Source organism: Phyllostomus discolor, chromosome X (assembly GCF_004126475.2).
Source record: "Phyllostomus discolor isolate MPI-MPIP mPhyDis1 chromosome X, mPhyDis1.pri.v3, whole genome shotgun sequence".
NCBI classification, from domain to species: Eukaryota; Metazoa; Chordata; class Mammalia; order Chiroptera; family Phyllostomidae; genus Phyllostomus; species Phyllostomus discolor.
Window position 1 is genome coordinate 80,154,694 of NC_050198.1, and position 21,292 is coordinate 80,175,985.

General features: G+C 42.1%; 1 protein-coding gene across 3 annotated transcripts in view; it reads right to left on the reverse strand.

Moving 5' to 3' along the window:
- Nucleotides 1–239: 239 nt before the first annotated feature.
- AIFM1 (apoptosis inducing factor mitochondria associated 1) overlaps nt 240–21,292 on the reverse strand; it is a 33,863-nt gene continuing 12,810 nt past the window's right edge. For all 3 annotated transcript variants that reach the window (XM_028522412.2, XM_028522411.2, XM_036017004.1), the window contains 14 exons: nt 20,424–20,523; nt 19,087–19,211; nt 18,818–18,948; nt 15,685–15,775; nt 11,472–11,556; nt 10,338–10,414; nt 8,879–8,987; nt 7,997–8,104; nt 7,552–7,640; nt 6,985–7,125; nt 5,195–5,337; nt 3,610–3,734; nt 1,665–1,861; nt 240–1,324 (listed from right to left, as the gene is read on the reverse strand). In XM_028522412.2, coding sequence (XP_028378213.1) covers nt 1,253–1,324; nt 1,665–1,861; nt 3,610–3,734; nt 5,195–5,337; nt 6,985–7,125; nt 7,552–7,640; nt 7,997–8,104; nt 8,879–8,987; nt 10,338–10,414; nt 11,472–11,556; nt 15,685–15,775; nt 18,818–18,948; nt 19,087–19,211; nt 20,424–20,523 — 1,593 coding nt within the window. In that variant the 3' untranslated portion in view covers nt 240–1,252. The remainder of the gene's footprint in view (nt 1,325–1,664; nt 1,862–3,609; nt 3,735–5,194; nt 5,338–6,984; nt 7,126–7,551; nt 7,641–7,996; nt 8,105–8,878; nt 8,988–10,337; nt 10,415–11,471; nt 11,557–15,684; nt 15,776–18,817; nt 18,949–19,086; nt 19,212–20,423; nt 20,524–21,292) is intronic.

Here is a 21,292-nt window from a genome sequence, read left to right on the forward strand (position 1 = left end):
TATATATATATATATATATATACACACACAGTGTCAATTGTTCTAGTACAATTAATTTGTAAAGTGGACATTGGTCCGTTCTAGTATTCAAAAGGATTTCATTGTAGCCCTCTCTTTAAACAAATTCAATATTTAAAAAAATCTACTGGCCATAATTTTCTCTTTACAAAATGACTCACAACTGGACTTCTGAAAGTACTAAAAATTTCCTCTTAATTGAAGTAAGATTTGATTTTTAGAAGTTCAAGTAGTTTGAAATGCAAAAATGCATGAGTTGACTTATGAAACTCTCACTTCTATTTCCAGGAAATCATCTATAAAGTGAAGAATGCCCATAAGCCCTATCTTAGATAAAAAGGGGTTGGGAGAAAGCAGATTTGTAGTTTGGGAGACAGTGGGTATTGGGGTCAAGAGATCATGACTCCTCAAGAAGTCAGTCTGCTGGTTTAACCACAAAGTACCAGATCTCTAAACCCTTGTCTCTGGTTGCATAAACGTCCTTTCTGCCTACCCGCCACCCCAGAACCTATTCAGTTCTGGGATGGGGGTTGGGAGTGGGTGGTGGCACATACGGTGGTGTTCCAGGTAAAGCAGAGTCTATTCCATATGTTTACGTGTTCACTTATTCAACAGTGAATAAGTAGGTGCTTTACTAAGCACCTACTGTGAGCTGGACTCTATGCTAAACTCTGGAGATATAACCAAGATCAAGATATTAAAGCCATGATTCCGTCTTCCAGGAAGCCACAGACCAGAAGGGAGACATAAGCAAGGAACAGGCTTGGAAGGGTCAGGAAAGTCTTCATAGAGACCACGACCTACCCCACAGGAGGGGGAAGGGGTCAAGCACTGTGGGCAGAGGCCACAGCTGGTGCACACAGAGGGGTCCACAGGGGCGAGACAGAAGTTTGGGGAAGTGAAAGGAGTTCGGAGTGTGGAACAGGGAATACTAGGCTGAGAACAATCATGCGCTTGGTAGTAGCTCCAATTTGCTTGCTCTCTGATATGCACAGCTTTTCTACCTTCATCCACCCGCTCCCTTTCAAAGAGAGCAGAATTTAATTTAGAAGAATCAGATTTTATTTAATGATGTAAACATTAAGAATTTGCCTACATCATTGAAATGTTCACAAAGGACATGACCATTCACACTCATACACACAGAGGAACTCTGCTGAATAAAAAATGCTCCTTTAATCATCCACGCTGCTGTCAGGGACAGCAAATTGCTTGCCTAGTCCACTGGGGGGTTTCAGTCTTCATGAATGTTGAATAGTTTGGCTACTTCATTGAGATCTTCATGTTGCTCACCGTCCTTAATTATCTGAGGGAGAGAGGAACAGTGGGTCACTAACACTCCACCTGCATTCTGGCTGCACTGAACAATGGGGCAGCCTGAGGCACAATGGGAGGGAGTTGTGGGAACAGTTTGCTACTAACCCCAAACGAGCATGTGCCAACTCCCAGGCTACCCAGCCAGATCCCAAGTGAAAGAGAAACATTCCTGAGCCAAGGCTATATCTTTGTTCTGCTCAGGTGCAATTTGACCTGGGTGTCTGGTCAAATTATACCTGACCAGGGTACCTGATGAAGAACGAAATCACAAGAACATATTTTTGGCCTGTTCCTTCCATCTTCCTCTAAAAGCTCTGACAGGCACTTACCTTCCTTGCTATTGGCATTCGGTTGAAGATGTTCCACAGCACAATTCCCACTACCACTTTGTCCCTGAGGTAGAAGATGACACCTTTGCCGTAGTCCTCCCCTTCCTCAGGGGCCTGGGGCACTGCGGAGTTGCTGGGAGGAATGGTGATTTCTGAGGCCTCCAACTCTGTCTCACTCTCTGATCGGATACCAGTCCCTGTGGCCAACCCCCAAAACAAAACAAAGTCAGTTATTATGAGCTTAGAAAATTCTAGAAGGAAAGTGTTTTTTGATACCCACTTTAAGCTGCTTCTAGGTGGTTTGTTTTCCTATGCTCTCAGTGAAAACTGGCCTTCTTCAACCCCTCTTCATTGTCAAAGGCAACGAAAGCTCTTCCTTGCCTGTTCGTGGGCACTGCATCAGTCTGACTCAAAACTTCCCTCCCTTAGTATCTCATTTTAAATTTATGCTCTGGATATTTCCTGGTATCCAGATTTCTTCAAATGGCAAAAGACTTGCTCCTGTCCTCTCAGAAACATTCTAGAGTTACATGGTTCATTACAGTGGCCACTAGCCACAAATAACTAGTATAGTTAAAATTAATTAAATTTTAAAATGCTTTAATTAGGTGAAACATATAATCCAGTTCCTCATTTATACTAGCCACAATTCAAGTGCTAAATAGCCACATGTGGCTAGTGGCTAATGTATTGGACAGAGCAGAGATAGAACAATGCTACCAGAGTGGAAAGTTCTATTGTACAGTGCTACCATAGAGACACTCTGGCCAAGCAGGAGAAGGCATTTCTATGTGGAAAACCACAGTGGAGCTGTTTCTTCCTGGTGAGGGTGGGGACAGAAGGCCGCATGGGGAAGGGGCATCTTATCTTCTGAGAATGACCAAGTTCCAAGTAATGCTGTTCAGTAGACAGAGGAGTGACCTGGAGTTTCCAAGTCCCTAGGTCCCTCTCCTGGGTCCACTTCCAAGGAGAGGTCAGAACTAAGGAGAAGGTGATGTGATCAACTTGGATTACACAGAAAAAGGACCTAAATATCCATGTAATGTCTTGTTTTCTCCTTCCTAAAGAGCAACTTGTCCTTGAAATACTTCTGACAAGAGGACATGGGGGTTAAATAACTTCAGCCAAGGTCATAGAAGGGAGAGAGAACAGGCCTAGGAGTTAATGAAAGATGTGTGTGGGAGAGAAATTCATTCTGAGAGAGGTGCCTCCCATCTAAAGAAAATCTGGCATTAAGATCTAATAAATGGAATTAAAGGTAGCTCAGGATTTACTCAGCCCACTTCTTCACTGCCCAGGGCCCCTGGAGGATAGCAGGTTCTAAACTAAAGCTCTCAGGCTTAGTTTTTAGGATTAGCAGGAAGAAGGAAAAAAAAAAAAGCAAAACAAAAATGAAACATCTAACAAGTCTAGGTTTCCTTTATCATGTTGGTCTTCCTATTCCCTAGAGACAAACTAAACAGCAGATCAGCTGAGTTAGCCACTGTCCACAGTCTGGGATGGAGACCCACAATATCTGTGCCTCTGCTTTGACCAGGATACCTGATTTTGCCAACTCTCAGACCATGAAAGAATGGGACTTTGGGTTTTGGTTTATTTTATTTTTTTTTAAAGATTACTTATTTTTCGAGAGAGGGGAAGGGAGGGAGAAAGAGAGGGAGAGAAACATCCATGTGTGGTTGCCTCTCATGTGCCCCCAAATGGGGACCTGGTCCACAACCCAGACACGTGCCCTGACTGGGAATCGAACCACTGACCCTTTGGTTCACAGGCTCCCACTCAATCCACTGAGCTACACCAGCCAGGGCAGGTTTGGTTTATTTTAAAGCACACATGAAGAGAGACTTTCACTAACAGTCCTCCCTGGCCAATACAGAAAGCCCTTGATCAGACGAATGTGGACCACAGCTCCTCAACACTCTTCCAAGTGGTCGGCCTTCCTTACCTGACTGCTCTGTGGCAGATCTTGGGTTGTCTTCTGCAGAGGCTTTTGCAAAAACCCCAACTGTGGGCAAACTACTATCCACGAGACCAATAGCTTCATAGCCAACTTCAGGGCCCAAATCACTCCTAAGGAAGGAGAGAGAAGAGGGCGTTCTGTCATGGGACTGTAAAGAATGACACAGTAGGATACTTTTCAAAGACTCTGTACTTTTATGCTACCCAAAGAACTTTATGAGCAATAACAAGACAAACACCAAATTGTTCTGTCTCCTCCTAGGGCACTTGGGAATAATTGTGAGAAAGCATGATTCTTCTAAGCAACTTTTATTTTACATAAAAAGCCATTATAAATATCACATATCCATACAATGTTCTACACTCTTCAATTTAGTCATGTTTTTATCCCATACCACATTTGGGGATTGATGGGCTCCCCACATTTACTATTCACAACCTTCCTTTAACTTGTCCTAAAACTGCCTTTTAGAAGCTTTAAAGGGTGATCCATATTTACGGAATTCAGAATTTGAGACATTTTATGGTTTCATTAACTGACAGTATTTCCTCTTTAGCCTCCATTTTCAAGGTCAGAATGCTTTCTATAAAGAGGTACCTTCACCCACTTGGTCATTTTATTTTAACTCTTCTTGGAAAATTTCCCTATCATCATCATCATCATCATCATCATCATCTGTTCTTAATATGCTAGGAACTTCACAGAATATTTACAGCACACACATACACCATGGTTTTGTAATCATCTAGGGTACTTGAGCTGTTTTGTTTCTGGTGCTCTGCATTTTGTTATCTTCTTAGCCACAGAAGCACAATAGACTGGTGTCTTCAAGGAACAGTCTGGAATAACTTCTTGCTTTCTGTTCCTGAGACCTAGCTGATAATTGCATAGCTGTGGACTACTCTTTTCCTAACTGAATTAGCTTATACGTATTGACCCTGAAATCCATGTCCTATGTTTTTGCTGCCCACTCATAAAACTGTGTGTGATCATCCTAAAATGTATTCTCGTTAGCTGAGATTTTTCCTTAGAGGTTTTTGAAACCTTCGGGATTTTTATGTACCCCATCTTTCAAATCACCAAGATGAGAATGTGGCAAACAGGGGCCAGCCCCAGTACTCAGGAATGTCCGCTGCTAACATTTTGCTATCCGGAGAACTGCCTGTATATATGCCTTACTTTGAACTCTTGATCTTAAGGGTTACAAATGAGTGGGCTACCTTTTTTTTCTTTGTCAGCATGTAAGGCTCATTAGGGTTAGCAGCAAAGAACAAATTAAAACACACTGCTATCTCTACCTAAGAGCACACTTCTGTACCCCTACTATAGTTTGAACTCTGAGCTATGTTAACAGAAGTGCCAATGCCCTCTCCATTCATTTAGCTAGTCTACGTTATGTCGAATTGGGGCCCTTTTACCAGATGGCCGCTTTGGGGTAGAATGTGTGGACATGAGTTGGAATCCCACCCTCATATAAAATGAATGGACCCACGAGGAAACCAAATCATAACTCTGGTTCCATTAATTCTGTGTTCAAACCAGTTCAGTCCGCAAGGCACAAAACTATTACCAGAACATTGACTGATGCCAGTATGGCTTAGCAGCTCCAGTCATATTTTCTCCAGCCAACCTTCCACTCACAACAGCATGATCATGGTGTTCTACCCGCCTCCTACCCAATTTTATGTCATAGAAGCATGCGGCATCTCCTGCCTGTGGAGACATATACAGTACATGAGCACGTGATAAAAAAAAGCAAGTTAAAGACGGAACATAAACTTTTTAGGCTCAAAAACACTTGTGATGTCAACTAATTAATGTTTTCTGTCTACAGGCCAGAATCATATATACACTATCAAAAATAGTTGAGATTCCATTAAAAAAACAAAAAACAAAACTATTCTATGCTTCCACAAAGCTAACCTAAATCTCCTATGCTCTAGCTCATAATTATTTCTTCTCACTTTGCCCTTAACAGAGACAGGATATTTAATAACCATTATTTGCACAATATTCTTTCCTATGTGCGGAAACAGTTTTTAGATGTGAATGCCTCTTACCTAGAACTCTTTTCCAAGATAAGATTTTTTTTTGTTATTCAGTATTCATTCATTCAACAAATATATAGAGAGAGTACTTATACTATACAAAGCGTTATACTGTCTGGGTTGCTTGCCTGAAGGAGTATATAATGTAGCCGAGGAAGGCGCAGCATTGCTCCTCACTACAGTGCAGTGCAAACAAGAAATGTGCTATCTGAGAGGTACAAATTAAGTGAGCTCAGTGTTTCAAAGAGAGAACCCATAGCTGGAGGTCAATGAGGCCACTGTTGTGAAGGAGGTGGTATATGAGCTCTCCAACCCTTTGCCCACCTTTGTGGCTATTCAGATTCCCCCAAAGACTTCCCTAAAAATTCAACACATGAGCAATAGTGAAATAAACTATGAAATCCACTAATGGAATAGTATACAGTCATTAAACTATTTCGACAATCTGAAGCAATGTGGAAAATACATGATAATGTTAAGTGAAAAAGAAAAGAATATAAATATTCATACATAGTATGCTTGCCGTGACTGTCTACAACAAAAGAAAAAAATCTATGCACAATAAAATGAAGGGAAGGAAATACACCAAAAAAGCCAGTGGTCGCTGCAGGTGATTTCTAGGTGATTTCTCCCTTTCTCCTTCTCATTTATCTACCATATTGAGCATGTTTTTCTTTTATAACAAGTTTTTTTTTAAAAAATCTAGTACATTTTATCTTTAAAAAAAAGCTTTAAGGGCAAACACCCTTCAAAGTTTCTATGTCCTTAGTCATGGAGTCCACAGTCAAACACAATACATTTATAATGCTCTAACAATTGGGAAATTACCTCATGGTTCCTACATACTATATAGTCTTGTTTGTGTCACATCAGATTGTTTAAAACAGCTAAAAATAGTTCTCAAGGAAAATGAAAATGGAATAACTTTTTTTTCTAGAGAATGTCATAAAATTGCCTCATCCTCTAATCTCTGGACTCACGTTCAGGGCAGAAGGAACAACAGATGTGTCTGAAAGCTGTGTTCACGCCCACCAGGCTCATGCCGGCAGCTGCCGCCAACAGCAGCACTGGAAGAGCTCTAGTTCTGTAGGCCATGCACACTGTTCATTTCCTTTTCCACTAGCTTGCAGTGTGAGACCATACCTGATCTTGTAAGTCAAGCAGTTCATAAGTACCTCTTCTCTACCCATGGCTTCCAAACATTCTGACTATATCACGCTAAGCTACTAATGAACTTTAGCACCACACTGGATAGGCTTGCTCTTAAGCTGGGGACCAGGAGCCATGCTTGGTCTTGCTGTAGCATACTTACCACCCAGATGTTAGAGCGTGCTTGGAGCTCTGCATTTACCCGGAAGCCACCAAAATCTGAATCTATCTCTAGTCCACCAGTCTTGGCTAATTCAACATTGGGCTCCAGGCCCACAGCTGCCACTATGTGGTCTGTTTCTACCTGAAGAAAAAAAAAGAAATAATTCAGTCAATCACCACAGTTTCCCTGTATGCCCATGGACATAGCAACTGGTGCCATTAAGAATGGGGCTTTATTAAAAAAAAATCATTGGTTCATTGACCTCTGGTAAAGTTTCCTGCTCCACACACTCATAGCCCATATCACCTGAAGATAAATCTGTCACCTTAGTCATCCCAAATATCTGTGATAAGATGGGAAAGGGAGACAGAAAAGTGGGTCACAGGTGTCCACTCTGGCTCTCATCATTCTTATTTTAATGCAGGGACAGTTCATTCAGAAAATCATGACAGGTTAATGGTGGCTGCCAAGAAAACTAATCTACTGGTATCAAATGAACAAGTAAGAATGAAGAAGGGGGAGGGGAGGACTAGAAGGTCATCTGGCAGCCTTTCCCCCCCTCCTTACCTTCCGGCCATCTTTCAGCTTGATGAGTAACTTGCCACCGCTGACTCCAACTGATTGCACAATAGCATTGGGCAGCACCTTAACCCCTTCTGTGAAGGCAAACAAGACCTGAGGCTGAGCCTGTGAGTGTACCACCTTCGTGAAAAGTAGGAAAGCAGGCTAGAGGCACCCCATCTGAAAACCGGTAATCGCACGTATGCAGGCAACCTTGGGGAACCACAAGAACCTATGCCTGCAGTTCATCTTCAGCACTTCTGGGAGTGTGGTATCTAAGATTCACAACACCTATGTGAACTTAGCTGGCTGGAGAATGGTGGAAACATTTCAACTAGTGGGTGATATCACTTATGTCAAAGGGGATCCCAAAGGGTTCCCAAAGAGGTAAACGTGGCATTAGGCATAACTCAGAGGAAAGAGCAGTAGCATATGGAAAGAGTCTCTCTACCTCGTCTGACTTTTTCCATGGTCCAGTTGCTGAGGTATTCGGGGAGGACCTTTCCCATATTTCCTTTTTCAGGAAAGAGCTGAATCACTTCAGTGCCTAAGGCTTGAGCTGAGAAAAAGAAAAAAAAAAGAGTAGGGATAGCTGGAAGCAAAAGCCAGTCCTAAAACAGGAAGAGAAGTAAAGGAGTGGCAGGCAGGCAGCCATCTGCTATGGCAAGGACAATGTTCTGACCCAGGCAAGAGATCACATTTGTGGGGCACTGGGGCACGAGGGCATTCACAATAGCCAGTACAACAGGTGCCAGAACTGTTGTCCCTGGCTTGCACGACATACCGTGACCTCAGTGCACTTGCACTTGGGCCTCACCTTGGGCTTACACAAGTACCGTGGGACCTCTGAATAGTAAGCCCCCTCCTGAGAAGGTGCCCCAATTTCACACAGCTTAGGGAAAATGGGTGCCATGAAATATTTAGACCGGAACTCACAAATGTGTCAAACTGGGAACCATCATGCGTCTGAAGGAAGTCTTTGACTTTTACAGGGAGCAGCAGTTCAAAGATGTGTACACTTCTGTAGTTTACACTGCCTTTACCATCTTAAGAACTCACTTTCCTTATTCTTTTATTTCTAAGGCCTCTGGGCCCGGAAGCTAGAGAAAAGGGAAGAAAGCACTGCTGTTCAGTCGCTCGGATAGCAGCTTTGCAGTCACTACAGGATCCCTCATCAGAACTAAGCTCAGAACTAGCTTCTTATGATACCAACCTTAGTCGAGCTTTTTCTACTGATTCTAGCAAATGCATCTCTGGAGTTTGTGAGAGGTCCCCCCAAAGCACATGATATCAGATCAGAGGGAAAGAATCGAGGTCACTCCCCAATACTCACCTTTTCTGCCAAGAGCACAGGCCAGTTCGCTACCAAGGAAGCCTCCACCAATAATCGTAATTGATTTGACTTCCCGGGAAATCTTCTCTAAGGTTCTAAAGTCTCCAATCTGCAGGATTGCACCAGTTTAGTCCAGTGATTTCCCAAAGGGGCACAGGATGACAATACCAGGAACTATCTCCCGCAAAATCTTTGACAACAGTAATTTGCACGTACAATCTCCTTATATAAAGTGGTTCAATTATAGCTCATGTTACTTTTAAGAATTAAAATAGTGTTTTTATTTTAATACCTTTTATATCAAAGAATGACATAGCTTTATGGGGGGCACTGGCTTCTCATATAAGTAAAGCCTGGAACATTTGTTTCCAGAAAATAGGTTTTGTAGCTGAAATGCCTGAGTTTGAAATCCAACTTAGCCATTTATTGCCCAGGTCACTTCACCAAGCCACTTGCCCTTCTCTGCTTCAGTGACATCTACTATAAAATGAAGAAAATAAACTTCAATGGCTGAGTTTTGTAATGAGAGATAAAATAGACGATACATAAATAAAGTATCTCCTAACACAAAACTGTGTCCATATTAAGTGCTTGATAGAACACAATTTTAACTGAATAGTCAGAAAAGGGAACCCCAGAGAGGACAGGTGACTTGCTCAAGGTCACACAGCTTATTAGTGTCCTTTAACTACAGAAGTCACATTTTGGGACAGCCCATGTTATTGATGTACATTTCTTTTTCCACTGTCACACTCCTAGCAAAAGTGGTTTTCAACTGGGGGTGGTTTTACCCCTTCACCCCAGGGGACATCTGGTATTTTGGGCTGTCACAACTGGGCGTGGGGAGGTGTTGCTTGCAGTAGTGGGTAGAGTTCAGAGACACTGCTAAACATCCTACAAAGCACAGGACAGTCCCTCACAGCAATCATTCACCCCAAAATGTTGGTAGTTCAGAGGTTGACAAACCTTGTTCTGCCAAGAACTTAAAGGATTGTACAAATCTTTTCAAATACCCATAACAGTGGCTAGAAAATTTTGGCAGTTTTCATAAGCACAGCACAGTGATAAGCAACCCCCCTTCCTTCTTCACTTAGGTACCCTTACTTTTTCTCCCCAAAGTCTCCACTATAGAACTTGCGATGAAAAATGCCAAGAGGCTATAAGGAGTTCCAATGACTCAAATGCATCAGGAAAAAATAACACAGAAGGGCAATCCAAAGGAACTATAGCAAGCAATGAAAATACCAAATGTATTTTTCTCCTAGGAGCTTAAAACTCTTGAGTGAGGTATTTGAGGTGCAGAGAGAGGAAGTGACTTGTTCAAGGCCAAATAACCAGTCTGCAGAAGAGCCATAAATATAACCCGAATCTCCCAATTCCCAGGTGGGTACTTGGGGACCATAAGATTATGCTACCTCTTCAAAACCAACACAACAAAAGCACTAAAGCGGACAATTACCTTTCTGAAAAGTGTTGTTCTACTCTTCACCTCTGCTCCAGCCCTATCAATGGCAGACAGAGTTCTTGGAGTGCCTCCTGGAAATAAGAGGAGGAAAGGCCTTCAGCCCAACAAGCAAGAGCTAGCCCAAACCATCCCCCCATAAAGGTGGTACTGTGGTGTGTGTGTGTTCCTGCTGCTGCTAAAGCAACAGGATTGGAGGCTTTGTTTTGCTGCAACTTGCAGCAGGCTTTTGTCAATTTCCTTTGAGAAGCACATTTCAGAGTATCTCTTCAAAGCCCGCCCCCCCTCCACACAGATGGTCACAAGGCCTCACTTTCTACTTCCCTCCCTTTCACTAGTTTCTCACCAGACAGCATAGCTACTTTGTTTAACAACTGCTCCAGCCTCTTTTCTTGATTTCTGGTTGGAATGGGCAATGAACTCACAAGGCTATATCAGTTTCAGGGCACAGGGAAGCATGCAGGGGTTAAGCAGGGAGAGTGAAAAAACAAAATCCCCCTTAATATTCATCCATGCTTTTGGGGGAAGGAACAGCAAGGATAATCCAGAAAGGCTGTTGATAGGACGCCCGGAGGTAGCTGGGCTTTGTACAAAGATAAAGACGCCCACTTCAGAGAGTCTGGGTTTTGGTGTTCTTTTTTTTTTTTAATTAAAGATTTTTATTTATTTATTTTCAGAGAGGGAAGGGAGGGAGAGAGGGAGAGAGAGAGAAACATCAATGTGCAGTTGCTGGGGGTTATGGCCTGCAACCCAGGCATGTGCCCTGACTGGGAATTGAACCTGGGACACTTTGGTTCCCAGCCCGCACTCAATCCACTGAGCTACGCCAGCCAGGGCGGTGTTCTTAAAATTAAGTGATACTGCCCTGGCTGGTGTGGCCCAGTGGATTGCGCACCAGCCTGTGAGTCAAAGGGTAGCTGGTTTGATTCCCAGTCACGGTACATGCCTGGGTTGCGGGCCAGGTCCCTGTTTGGAGGTGCACGAGAGGCAACCACACATTGATGTTTCTCTCCCTCCCTTCCCCTTTCTCTATAAGTAAATAAATAAAAACTTTAAAAAAGTGATACCTTCTATACTGACACTTGAATGAGCTCTATATCAGGAAAGAGAGTCATCTCCAGAAATACTCACCTGTTGCAATCAAGCACTTCTCATAGGTTATTTGAGAGCCATCATTAAGTTTCACCATGTTGCCTCTCACATCCAGCTGTACTACCTGGCACACACACACACACACAAACACACACATGCACACAAAAGATTTAAAGATAAATTAGCTTTAAGACATTTTTATTGAGATATAATTCACTTACTGTAAAATCCACCATTTTAAAGTGTTCCATCAGTGGTTTTTAGTATATTCACAAGCTTGTGCAACCATCACCACTATAATTCCAGACCATTTTCACTGCCCCGCAAAGGAACCCTGTACCTATTAGCCGTCAGCCAATGAGAAGAATTAGTTTTTAACCTGAGATGATCAATCCTTCAGAAACCATTTCTGGGCAATCACTGACACCACAGCTTCTTGTACCCAGTTTCCTCAGGTGGTCCTTATTCCCTAAGCAGCCAACATGAGAGCAAGTCCCTCCTGTCCCAAAGTTCCTGCTCAATTCACGGAGATGAAGAAGAACAGGACCCTGGCTGGCGTAGCTCAGTGGATTGAGCACAGGCTGTGAACCAAAGTGTTGCAGGTTCGATTCCCAGTCAGGGCACATGCCTGGGTTGCAGGCCATGACCCCCAGCAACCACACATTGATGTTTCTCTCTCTCTTTCTCCCTCCCTTTCCTCTCTAAAAATAAATAAATAAAATCTTTAAAAAAAAAGAAGAACAGGGACAGACTTTTCTGTTTGGTGCTTTGGAACACTAACTTCCTTGTTAACAACTCTCCTACACTGTCACCATTTTTACGGGATGCTTTGTCCAACTTCTAGCTCTCACTAAAACTTAGATGCCTCCAAAGACTTCTTATCTTCCCCCTGACTCCTCCCTGTCACAAGGCTAGGAAGGACTGTTGGCGGCTCCTGCTGCTTCCAGATCCCAGTGTCCTCATCTCCTTTTGAGGGACAACTACCTATATCCCTATAAGCCACTGTTACCCAGTCACCCCCTAGCCACTCCTCCTAATTTACTGGAGACCTCTGAACCTGGCTCATACTTTTCCTCTGAGCCACCTCCAGAATCTTGTTATTGCTTAACCTCTACTTCTACCTCAGACACCCCACTCTTTGGTCACAACTGCCCATCCTTCCAGCTTTCTGTCAGTCCCACTGTCATCTATACTTGCTTTCGATTTTCTCTGTTCACCTGGCAGGTTATTCAATCTCAACTGGGCTAATGGTAGATCATCCAAACTGCTCTCTTGCCAGCACCCCTACTTCCTGTACCCTATTCCTTCTCATGGTGAAAAGCTTGAGCTTTGGAGTCACAGAGACTAGGGTTCTAATTTCTGCTCCACTCCTTACTAGCTTTGAGACCATTCATTCAAGATGTATTTATTAAGCACCTACTATGTATCAGTGACTGTACTAAGTGCTGGGGGTATGATGGTGAGAAAGACAAGATACCTTCCCTGCCTTCAGAGTCTAGCAGCAAACATAATTTAATGAGCACTATAAGCAAGTATGAGAAATCAGCTGAGAAATGCTGTGATAAGGGCAACAGAGATAGCTCCAGGAACACAGGACAGGCACACCCAATCAAGCTTTCTGGAGGCAATGACATACCCTGAGATGGAATGGATGAGCAGCTTTTTAGCCCCCTTTGTTGTGTGGTGATTAAGCTCCCTCTTCAACCCAACCCCTCTATTCAACCTTCATACACCTCACTCTCACATAACCACCTGGCATCCTAGTTTATTGCAAAAACAAGTGAGGCCCTTATATGTGATCTTTCTCAGCTCCCCATAAGGTTCCTACCTCCCAACCCCCAAATAAAAACCATACTTTCTTCCTTCTAGCTTCTGAGTTGCCTTTTCTGTTCTGTTTCTGTGTCTATGTCTGACCCTCATTCCTTCCTTTTTTTCCCAGAAATTTCCCCTATTAGTCTCCCATTCATTCCCCTAAAATGTCCCACCCTGAAAGTCTCACCTTTGATTCTAGGTCCTCCTCAAGCTTTTGCCCAACTGCCATCACCCTGTTCTCATTCAAGCCTTTTGAAACAGTTTATCAACTCTTTTCTAACTTCACAATGATATCTCAGCCACTAAATCAAATGGGTCATTTTATAATTCTTTTCTTACCAGATTCCTTTGCTGAAGTAACATTATGCATCATATCGTCCTCCTTGAAACTCTGTGATCTTGGCCCCTGTCCTGGGCTCTCCTCATACTGCCCTTGAACTTCTTTCCTAGTCTCCCTAGTGGACTCTTCATAAGCCTGCCTCCGAAAAGTTAGGTTCCCAGGGTTCCATCCTTACCCTCCTCCTGTTCTGACTACAGAACTCTGTGGGAGACCTCACCCACTCTCATGATTTCAACTCCTATACATATAGGGATAATTCTTGAATCTCTGTCTGAGCCTAGAACCCTCCTCTGAGCATCACGGTCATATATCCAACTGCCCACAGAACAGCTCCACAGACACTCTACTTCATATTTAACAGTCCAAAACTAAATTTCTCTCTTAAACTAGATCTTCCTCTTGTAATATCTCTCTCAGTTGGGGATACCTCAACATCTACCACACAAGCTGGAAACCAGAAAGTCATCTTTGCCTCCTTGCTCTCCCTCATGTTCCACCTTCAATCTATTACCATGACTGCCAAGTCTGCCTCCTAAGCACATCTGCAGGGTTCCCCACTCTTCACCACGTTGCTGTCAGGAAGCTACACACTGATGTTGGTAAGAGCTTGAGCTCTGCAATCAGAATACTGCAGTCAGACAGATCTGGGTTCAAATTCTGTCTCTACCACTTATTAGCTGTGTGATTTTGGGCACGTTATTTAACCTCTTTTTTAATCTCAGTGTCTGTCTCTATAACATGGAAATAGTAATAGTACTCACCTCACAAGATTATTGTGAGGAGAAAATGAGGTAATATACATAAAGTGTTTTAGAACTGTGCTGACTTTATCATTACCACTACTGCCCTAATTTGGGCCCCCACCATCTCTCACCTGGATTACTGCAATATTCTTCATAATAGTCTGTCTCTAAATAGTCTTGTCCCCCTGAAACCCATCCATCCTCATCACAACCCATAGAGTGGTTACTTAAAATTCAATCCAATGGTATTATATCCTTGTCTAAGACCCAACAGCTCCCCAGTGCCTATGGCATAATGCTCAACCTCTTTCACATGATAGAGCTCTCTGGGATTGGGCTCCTGCACAACTTCTCAGTTTCATCTCTTGCCACTCCTTAACTTGTACTTTCTGCTCCCTCAGTACCCAGCTGCTTGTTTCCCTGCACCCAATACGCTTTTCCATACCCTCGTGCCTTTCCTTATGCAGTTCCTTTTTATTTGAATGCTCTTCACTCTCATCTTGTGAATGCCTCTTCATTCCATAATATTTCCCATTCTATAAGACTTCCTCCTCCAGGAAGGCTTCCCTGAAATCATCACTATCCTGGGCATGCTTCCCAGTATAAGTCCCACAATATACTGTGCATATCTTTCGTATTCCACATGTTTGTTATGATTATCTGTGCATATTTCTAATATTGTTAGCCCCTACAGAGCAAAGGCCTGTGTGTTATTTACACATAGGGGATACTTTATGCTCTGGATCTCATCTAGCCTGGTCTTTGATCTTGATAGCCATTCCCTCTCAACTGGAACACTGCCATTAGCTTACAAATGTACTCTAGTACCTCCCATAAACAAAAGTGAAACACAACACAACAATACAAAACCTTCCCTACCCCCCACAACTGCCCCCTAATACCTGCTTCCATTACTCAGATGCTTATCTTTGTAAAGTCTGACAATATTTCCATGCTGATCTATGCCTGAAGTATTTTACTATCTGGAATACCCATTCATCAATCTCTCATCACCAATAATCCCAAGGAAATGTTAGTGTGCAGAAATAGGAAGAAGGGGGAAGGGCAGGGGTGCAAATCAGGAGAGGGAACAGCTTCAGGGTCATGGTCCTCAATGATATGACCTCCCTGGGAAAGGTTAGTTGGCATGCCACTTAAGATTCTGAGGTGCTTTCCCCAAGAAGACACACTAAGCATTGTAGACTGGGAATATTAATCCTAAAATGATTCAATCCTTCTCTGATAAACTACAATGGCAGGGCAGATGTAAATGGTACTGGGGATACAAGTCACCATACTCACTGCCCACACAGGCACATACGTGGAGCCTGACAAAGGAAGCAGCCTACTAGCTCACCTTCTTCCCCGTGAGGACAGCCACACCGCCATTCTCAATGTGAGGCAGGTCATCAGCAGAGACATAGAAAGAAGGTGGCTGGAAGTATATGCTGTACAGAGAAGAAGGAAATATGTTATATACACATGTGGAACTGCCATCAACTTCCCCCATAAATTTAGTAAAATTGTTTCCATCATGAAACACTTTTAAACATTTTCCAAAGTAAGTCTCCATGGTCACTAAATCTTGGTTGTGACTTATACATACAGAGGTATTTTAGAGCAGTGGTTCTCAACTGGGGGCAATTTTGTCCTTCCCCTGGGGCAAGTACATTTGGTAATGTCTGGAGATATTTTGGCTGTAACAGTTTGGGTGGAGGGATGTACTGGTATCTAGTGGGTAAAAGCCTGGGATGCTGCTGAACACCCAATAGTCCACAGACCACCCCCGTAACAAAGAATTATCCAGCCCCAAATGCCAAGTACTGAGGCTGAGAAATGCTGCGCTGGATATAGGTTCATTTCAAAATGAACTCAGTTTAGCTCCTGAGATGATTTTGCCTGAAACAGTGGACAGTAACTATGAAATATTAATTAAGGGATGGTAAGGTAATTGGAAATATGCATCCTGCTTGAGAAAGGAACATGACAGTGAGGGTGAGGGAGGTGGGAAGATTTATGAAATCTGTTCAATAGCAAAAAGATCACTAAGGACAAAAAAATTGAGACCCAAAGTACATGGTACTTGAATCAAGAGATCCAAGTCATCCTTTTTAGAAGAAAAAGGCTTTCTAAGTCTCTTATGTAAACATTTAAAAAATATTTTATTTATTTTAATCAATAGGAGTTCTGGCCAAGATGGAGGTGTAGGTAGAAACCCTTTGCTTCGTCGCACAACCAAAAGGAGGATAACAACCAATCTAAAATCAATAAACAATGGGAAGTGCCCCCAAATCAAACTGCATATAACTCCAACAACCACGGAATGAAAGAAATAGTCAAACAGAACGACCAGACCGGGAAGGCAATAGATGGAGAAAAACCGCTGTGAGGAGGTGGACCCTGAGGCAGGGCTGGCTGTGGTGAGAAGGCCAGCTGTGTGAATGGGCGCTGACTTAAGGGGAAACTGAGACTCAGAGGTGGCTGTGTACTATGGTAGTTGCCACAGTGGGAGAAAATCCCAGTCTTACATGAGAGAGTTCATTGAAAAGTGCACTAGAGATGAGCAGGCAAGCTGCATTGTTCCCTCTCTGGCCCCTCCCCCATAGGCAGTGCCACAGGAGCGCAGCAAGGAGGGTTGCCCTGCCTAGGTGAATACCCAAGGCCCCACCCACCTCTGAGCAAAGAAATATATGGCCCCAAGCAAAGAAATATGGCCCACGTAAAAGAAGAGAGCAACCCCTTAGAAAGAGAGCTAAGCAAAGAGGATACAGCTAACCCATCTGATGAAGAGGTCAAAACCCTGGTAATCAAAATGCTCACAGAACTGATTGAGTTTGGTCAAAAAATGAAAGAACAAATGAAAGATACCCAAAATGAAATAAAGCAAAATATTCAGGGAACCAACAGTGACAGGAAGGAAACAAGGATTCAAATCAATGATTTGGAACACAAGGAAGAAATAAACATCCAACCAGAACAGAATGAACAAACAAGAATTCAAAAAAGTGAATTCAAAAAAAACCTCTGGGACAACCTGAAACATTCCAATATCTGAATTATAGGAGTGCCAGAAGAAAAAGAACAAGAGCAAGAAACTGAAAACTTATTTGAACAAATAATGAAGGAGAACTTCCCCAATCTGACAAAGGAAGTAGACCTCCAGGAAGTCCAGGAAGCCCAGAGAGTCCCAGAGAAGTTGGACCCAAAGAAGAACACACCAAGGCACATCATCATTAAGTTACCCAAGATTAAAGATAGAGGGAATCTTAAAAGCAACAAGTGGAAAGGAAAGACTTACCTACAAAGGAGTGCCCTTACGACTGTCAGTTGATTTCTCAAAAGGAACTTTGCAGGCAAGAAGGGGCTGGAAACAGGTATTTGAAGTCATGAAGAGCAAGGACCTACATCCAAGATGACTCTATCCAGCAAAGCTTTCATTTAGAATGGAAGGGCAGATAAAATGCTTCCCAGATAAGGTCAAGTTAAAGGAGTTCATCATCCCCAAGCCCTTACTATATGAAATATTAAAGGGACTTATCTAAGAAATTGAAGATCAATGTACAACCCATGGGCATGAACTATGGGGGTGGGGATGCTGGAAGGTTAGGGGGTGGAGGGGAGGATAAAGGGGAAAATTGGGAAAACTGTAATAGCATAAACAATAAAATATAATAAAAATATTGTATTTGTTTTAGAGGAGAAGGGAGAACGAGGGAAACATCATTGTGTGGTTGCCTCTCATGCGCCCCCTACTGCGGAGCTGATATGGCCAGCAACCCAGGCATGTGACCTGACCAGGAATCAAATCGAGGACCCTTCAGTTTGCAGGCTGGCGCTCAATCCACTGAGCTACACCAGCCAGGGCTTGTGTAAAAACATTTTAATAAAAAGGTTCTTCTTTAAAATGTACCTTCTCCACCACTGCAATTCTGAATATCTGCTAGGGTGTGAAAGAAAGTGTTATAGAACAGTGTCTTAGAAGTGACAACACAGGCTATAAAACTGATCATCCCTGGAGAAGTCTAACATAAAAGTCCTAGAAATAGGAGCATTAGTACTTCAGAGGCCAACATTACACCTTCAATTGTTGGTAGATTTGGTAACAGAATACAGGGCTTCTGCCACTGTAACCTGTTGTCCCTAAGCTGTACCAAGTGTGTACCAGAGCAGACTCCAATGAGCAGCCATGCCATCCATCCTATGCATTGCACATGGTCCATGAAAAATCTTTTTTTAAATTTTTATTTATTAATTTGTGTGTGTGTGTGAGAGAGAGAGAAGCATCAATTTGTTATTCTACTTATATTTGCATTCATTTGGTTGATTCTTGTATGTGCCCTGACCGGGAATCGAACCTGCAATCTTGGTGTATCAGGACAATGCTCTAACCAACTGAGCTACCTGGTCGGGGCTCCATGAAAAATCTTGACCTACTCCCTCTTTTTAAGTTGAAGTTGGTAGTCAGGCCCATTTTACATAAGTGAACACACCTTCTCTCTTTTCCATTCCACTGTTTGAATCGTAGTGTCTTTGTGACATTTGGATCATCCGAAAACCACAGTTCTTTTGAAAGAGGAGGTCGCATGTATGGCAGTTCAGGATCTTCAGATACAATCAGTACCTGTAGACACAAAATAATGATACTTTTCAGAACCAAGTCATTTCACAGGCATTTCACATGTCAAAGTGTTCACAGTGGCTAAGTGCTTGCAGACTATATATATACCCTCTGTGACAAGCAGAACAGTATGTGGCTTACCCTGGCCCCAGGATCCCGAGCCCGAATGGATCTGGCTGCAGCAAAAGCAGCAGTACCTCCACCGATGAGCAGGAATGGAACATGACTTGGTACCCTGACCTGAGGAACTGATTCTCCTTCTAGAGCTGTAAGCAACAGACCAGACAGGGTGAATTTTCTTAAAGTCTCAGATGACTCCTTGCCACTTCAAAGAAAATCATCTTAACTTATCTGAATCCTTTACATAAAGCTCACAAAACACTGTATGTACACATTTTTCTTAACGAACTTCTCAACGTCATGATGGGACAGGAAAAGCAAGTATTCCCTTCATTTCATAAGTGAAAAATAACCGAAAAAGGAATGAATGATTAGGCCAATGTCATTCATTTATTAAATGTCAGAACTAAAATCTAGCTTACATGTTTAGCTATTTCTAAAATCTATTAGAAAGTATATATTAAAAGGTTTCTGTCCTTTGGATTAATTTCCTAATGACTAACAGGGAAATATCAAGTTCAGTTTCACTTTTTTAAAAATCCTAATCTGAGGATATGTTTATTGATTTTTTTGTGTGCACAATAGAGTGAATGTATTTTATTATGGAAATTTCTTTCTTTTTTTATTTAATCTTTATTGTATTTATTGATTTTTAGAGAGCGGAGAAGGGATGGGAGGGAAGGGGGAGAGAAAAACATCAATTGGCTGCTTCCCACAATGCCCCGACCAGGAACTGAACTCACAACCTTCCAGGGCCAGTTTCACCTTATGTTAGCAATAAAGGGGGAAAACCCAGAAGGTCAACTGGGGATTATTATACAATGTTCAAGAACAAGGATGTGTTAGTGATGAAAGCAATGTAAATCGCCCACCCAGGGTTGTGGGGCTTATTAAAGGATTAAAACATTCCTCTCTGAAAAATCAAGCCAGTTGTGTGTGATGGAAGTGACAGCTAGGGCTATATGCTTTAGAAAAACAAATGCATCTTTAACAACTGAAAACTCCAAAGACTCAAAAGGGTAACAAAACAGACCAAAAGAATTTTGTCATTGAAAAAAAGGCCTTCATCTCTTTACCAATAACTTTCCTCTCCAAGCTTGCCTTTTTAATGTAAAGCTTGCCTTTTGAGAGTCTAATATGAAGAAAAACAACCAATCATGGTCACCACTAATTTTATTCTCAAACAGAAGTTTCAGTCAAATACTTTAATAAGTTGCTGCTGGGCCTTGGGTAATACCATGGTTTCTGGAAGCTTACAGTATCTCAGCATCATTGCTGTCTACAAGATATGAGCAAAGCATAGTATCCAAACTGTTTATAACTTTCCCTTCATCTATTGAGCCTCAAATCTTACTTACCAGATGATGTGGCCATCTTCTGTTTCTCTTCTGGCGTCAGCCCTAATCCTGAAATTCTTTCATTGTATCTTTTTTTGTCATCTCTTATATGCTTGTAGGCCTGTAATCCAAACATGGAGAAAATTGATTTCCTAACAGAGCTAGCTCATACCATTAGTAATATCATTATCTTCCAATTAAATGAGAAGCTTTTGTCTACATGAGGTAAGTTCTATGAGAAAATCACTAGGGCAAAATTATTTTCTTAAGAAATAAAAAATATTAAGTGTGTACACACTTGGTGTGGAAAGAATACAGGTTAAGCAGATGAAATTGTTCTAGTTTCAAATTTCCTTAGGGTCTATGTGAAGAATTTTCCTCATATTGTATTTAATTCTGAAGGTACAAAGAAATCAGAAAAACATTGTATAGTAGAAGAATAAAGTGCTAGGAAGTACTGAACTTTAAATAAGGGATTTTGGACTTCGCTGGATACTGGCTATGAAACCAAACCTGTGTGGTCCAGGGTTGGCAGCTGGGACATAAATTTCCCTGGTGAGTGTTCTGAGTTTGGTCCCTGAAACATGACCACCTATATCCTAGAGTGATAGATTAACTAATCATTCCCTCAATGGTCTACCCTTTCATGTCACTTAGATATTCATTAAGCGTCAAACACCTTGCTTAAATACCTGTGGTATTTTAAAAAATACTATTTTCTCTATCTTTTCAAATTGATGAAGGGTACTTTAGCATTATGACTAGTGTTTTTTTTTTTTATGTACAGCATCAGAATTGGAAAACATTTTAAAAAGCAATAGGCAACAATGACTTGTTTTTTATAACACTTTTGCTCTTTTGTATCCCACAGGGTCAAGAAGACAGAATTT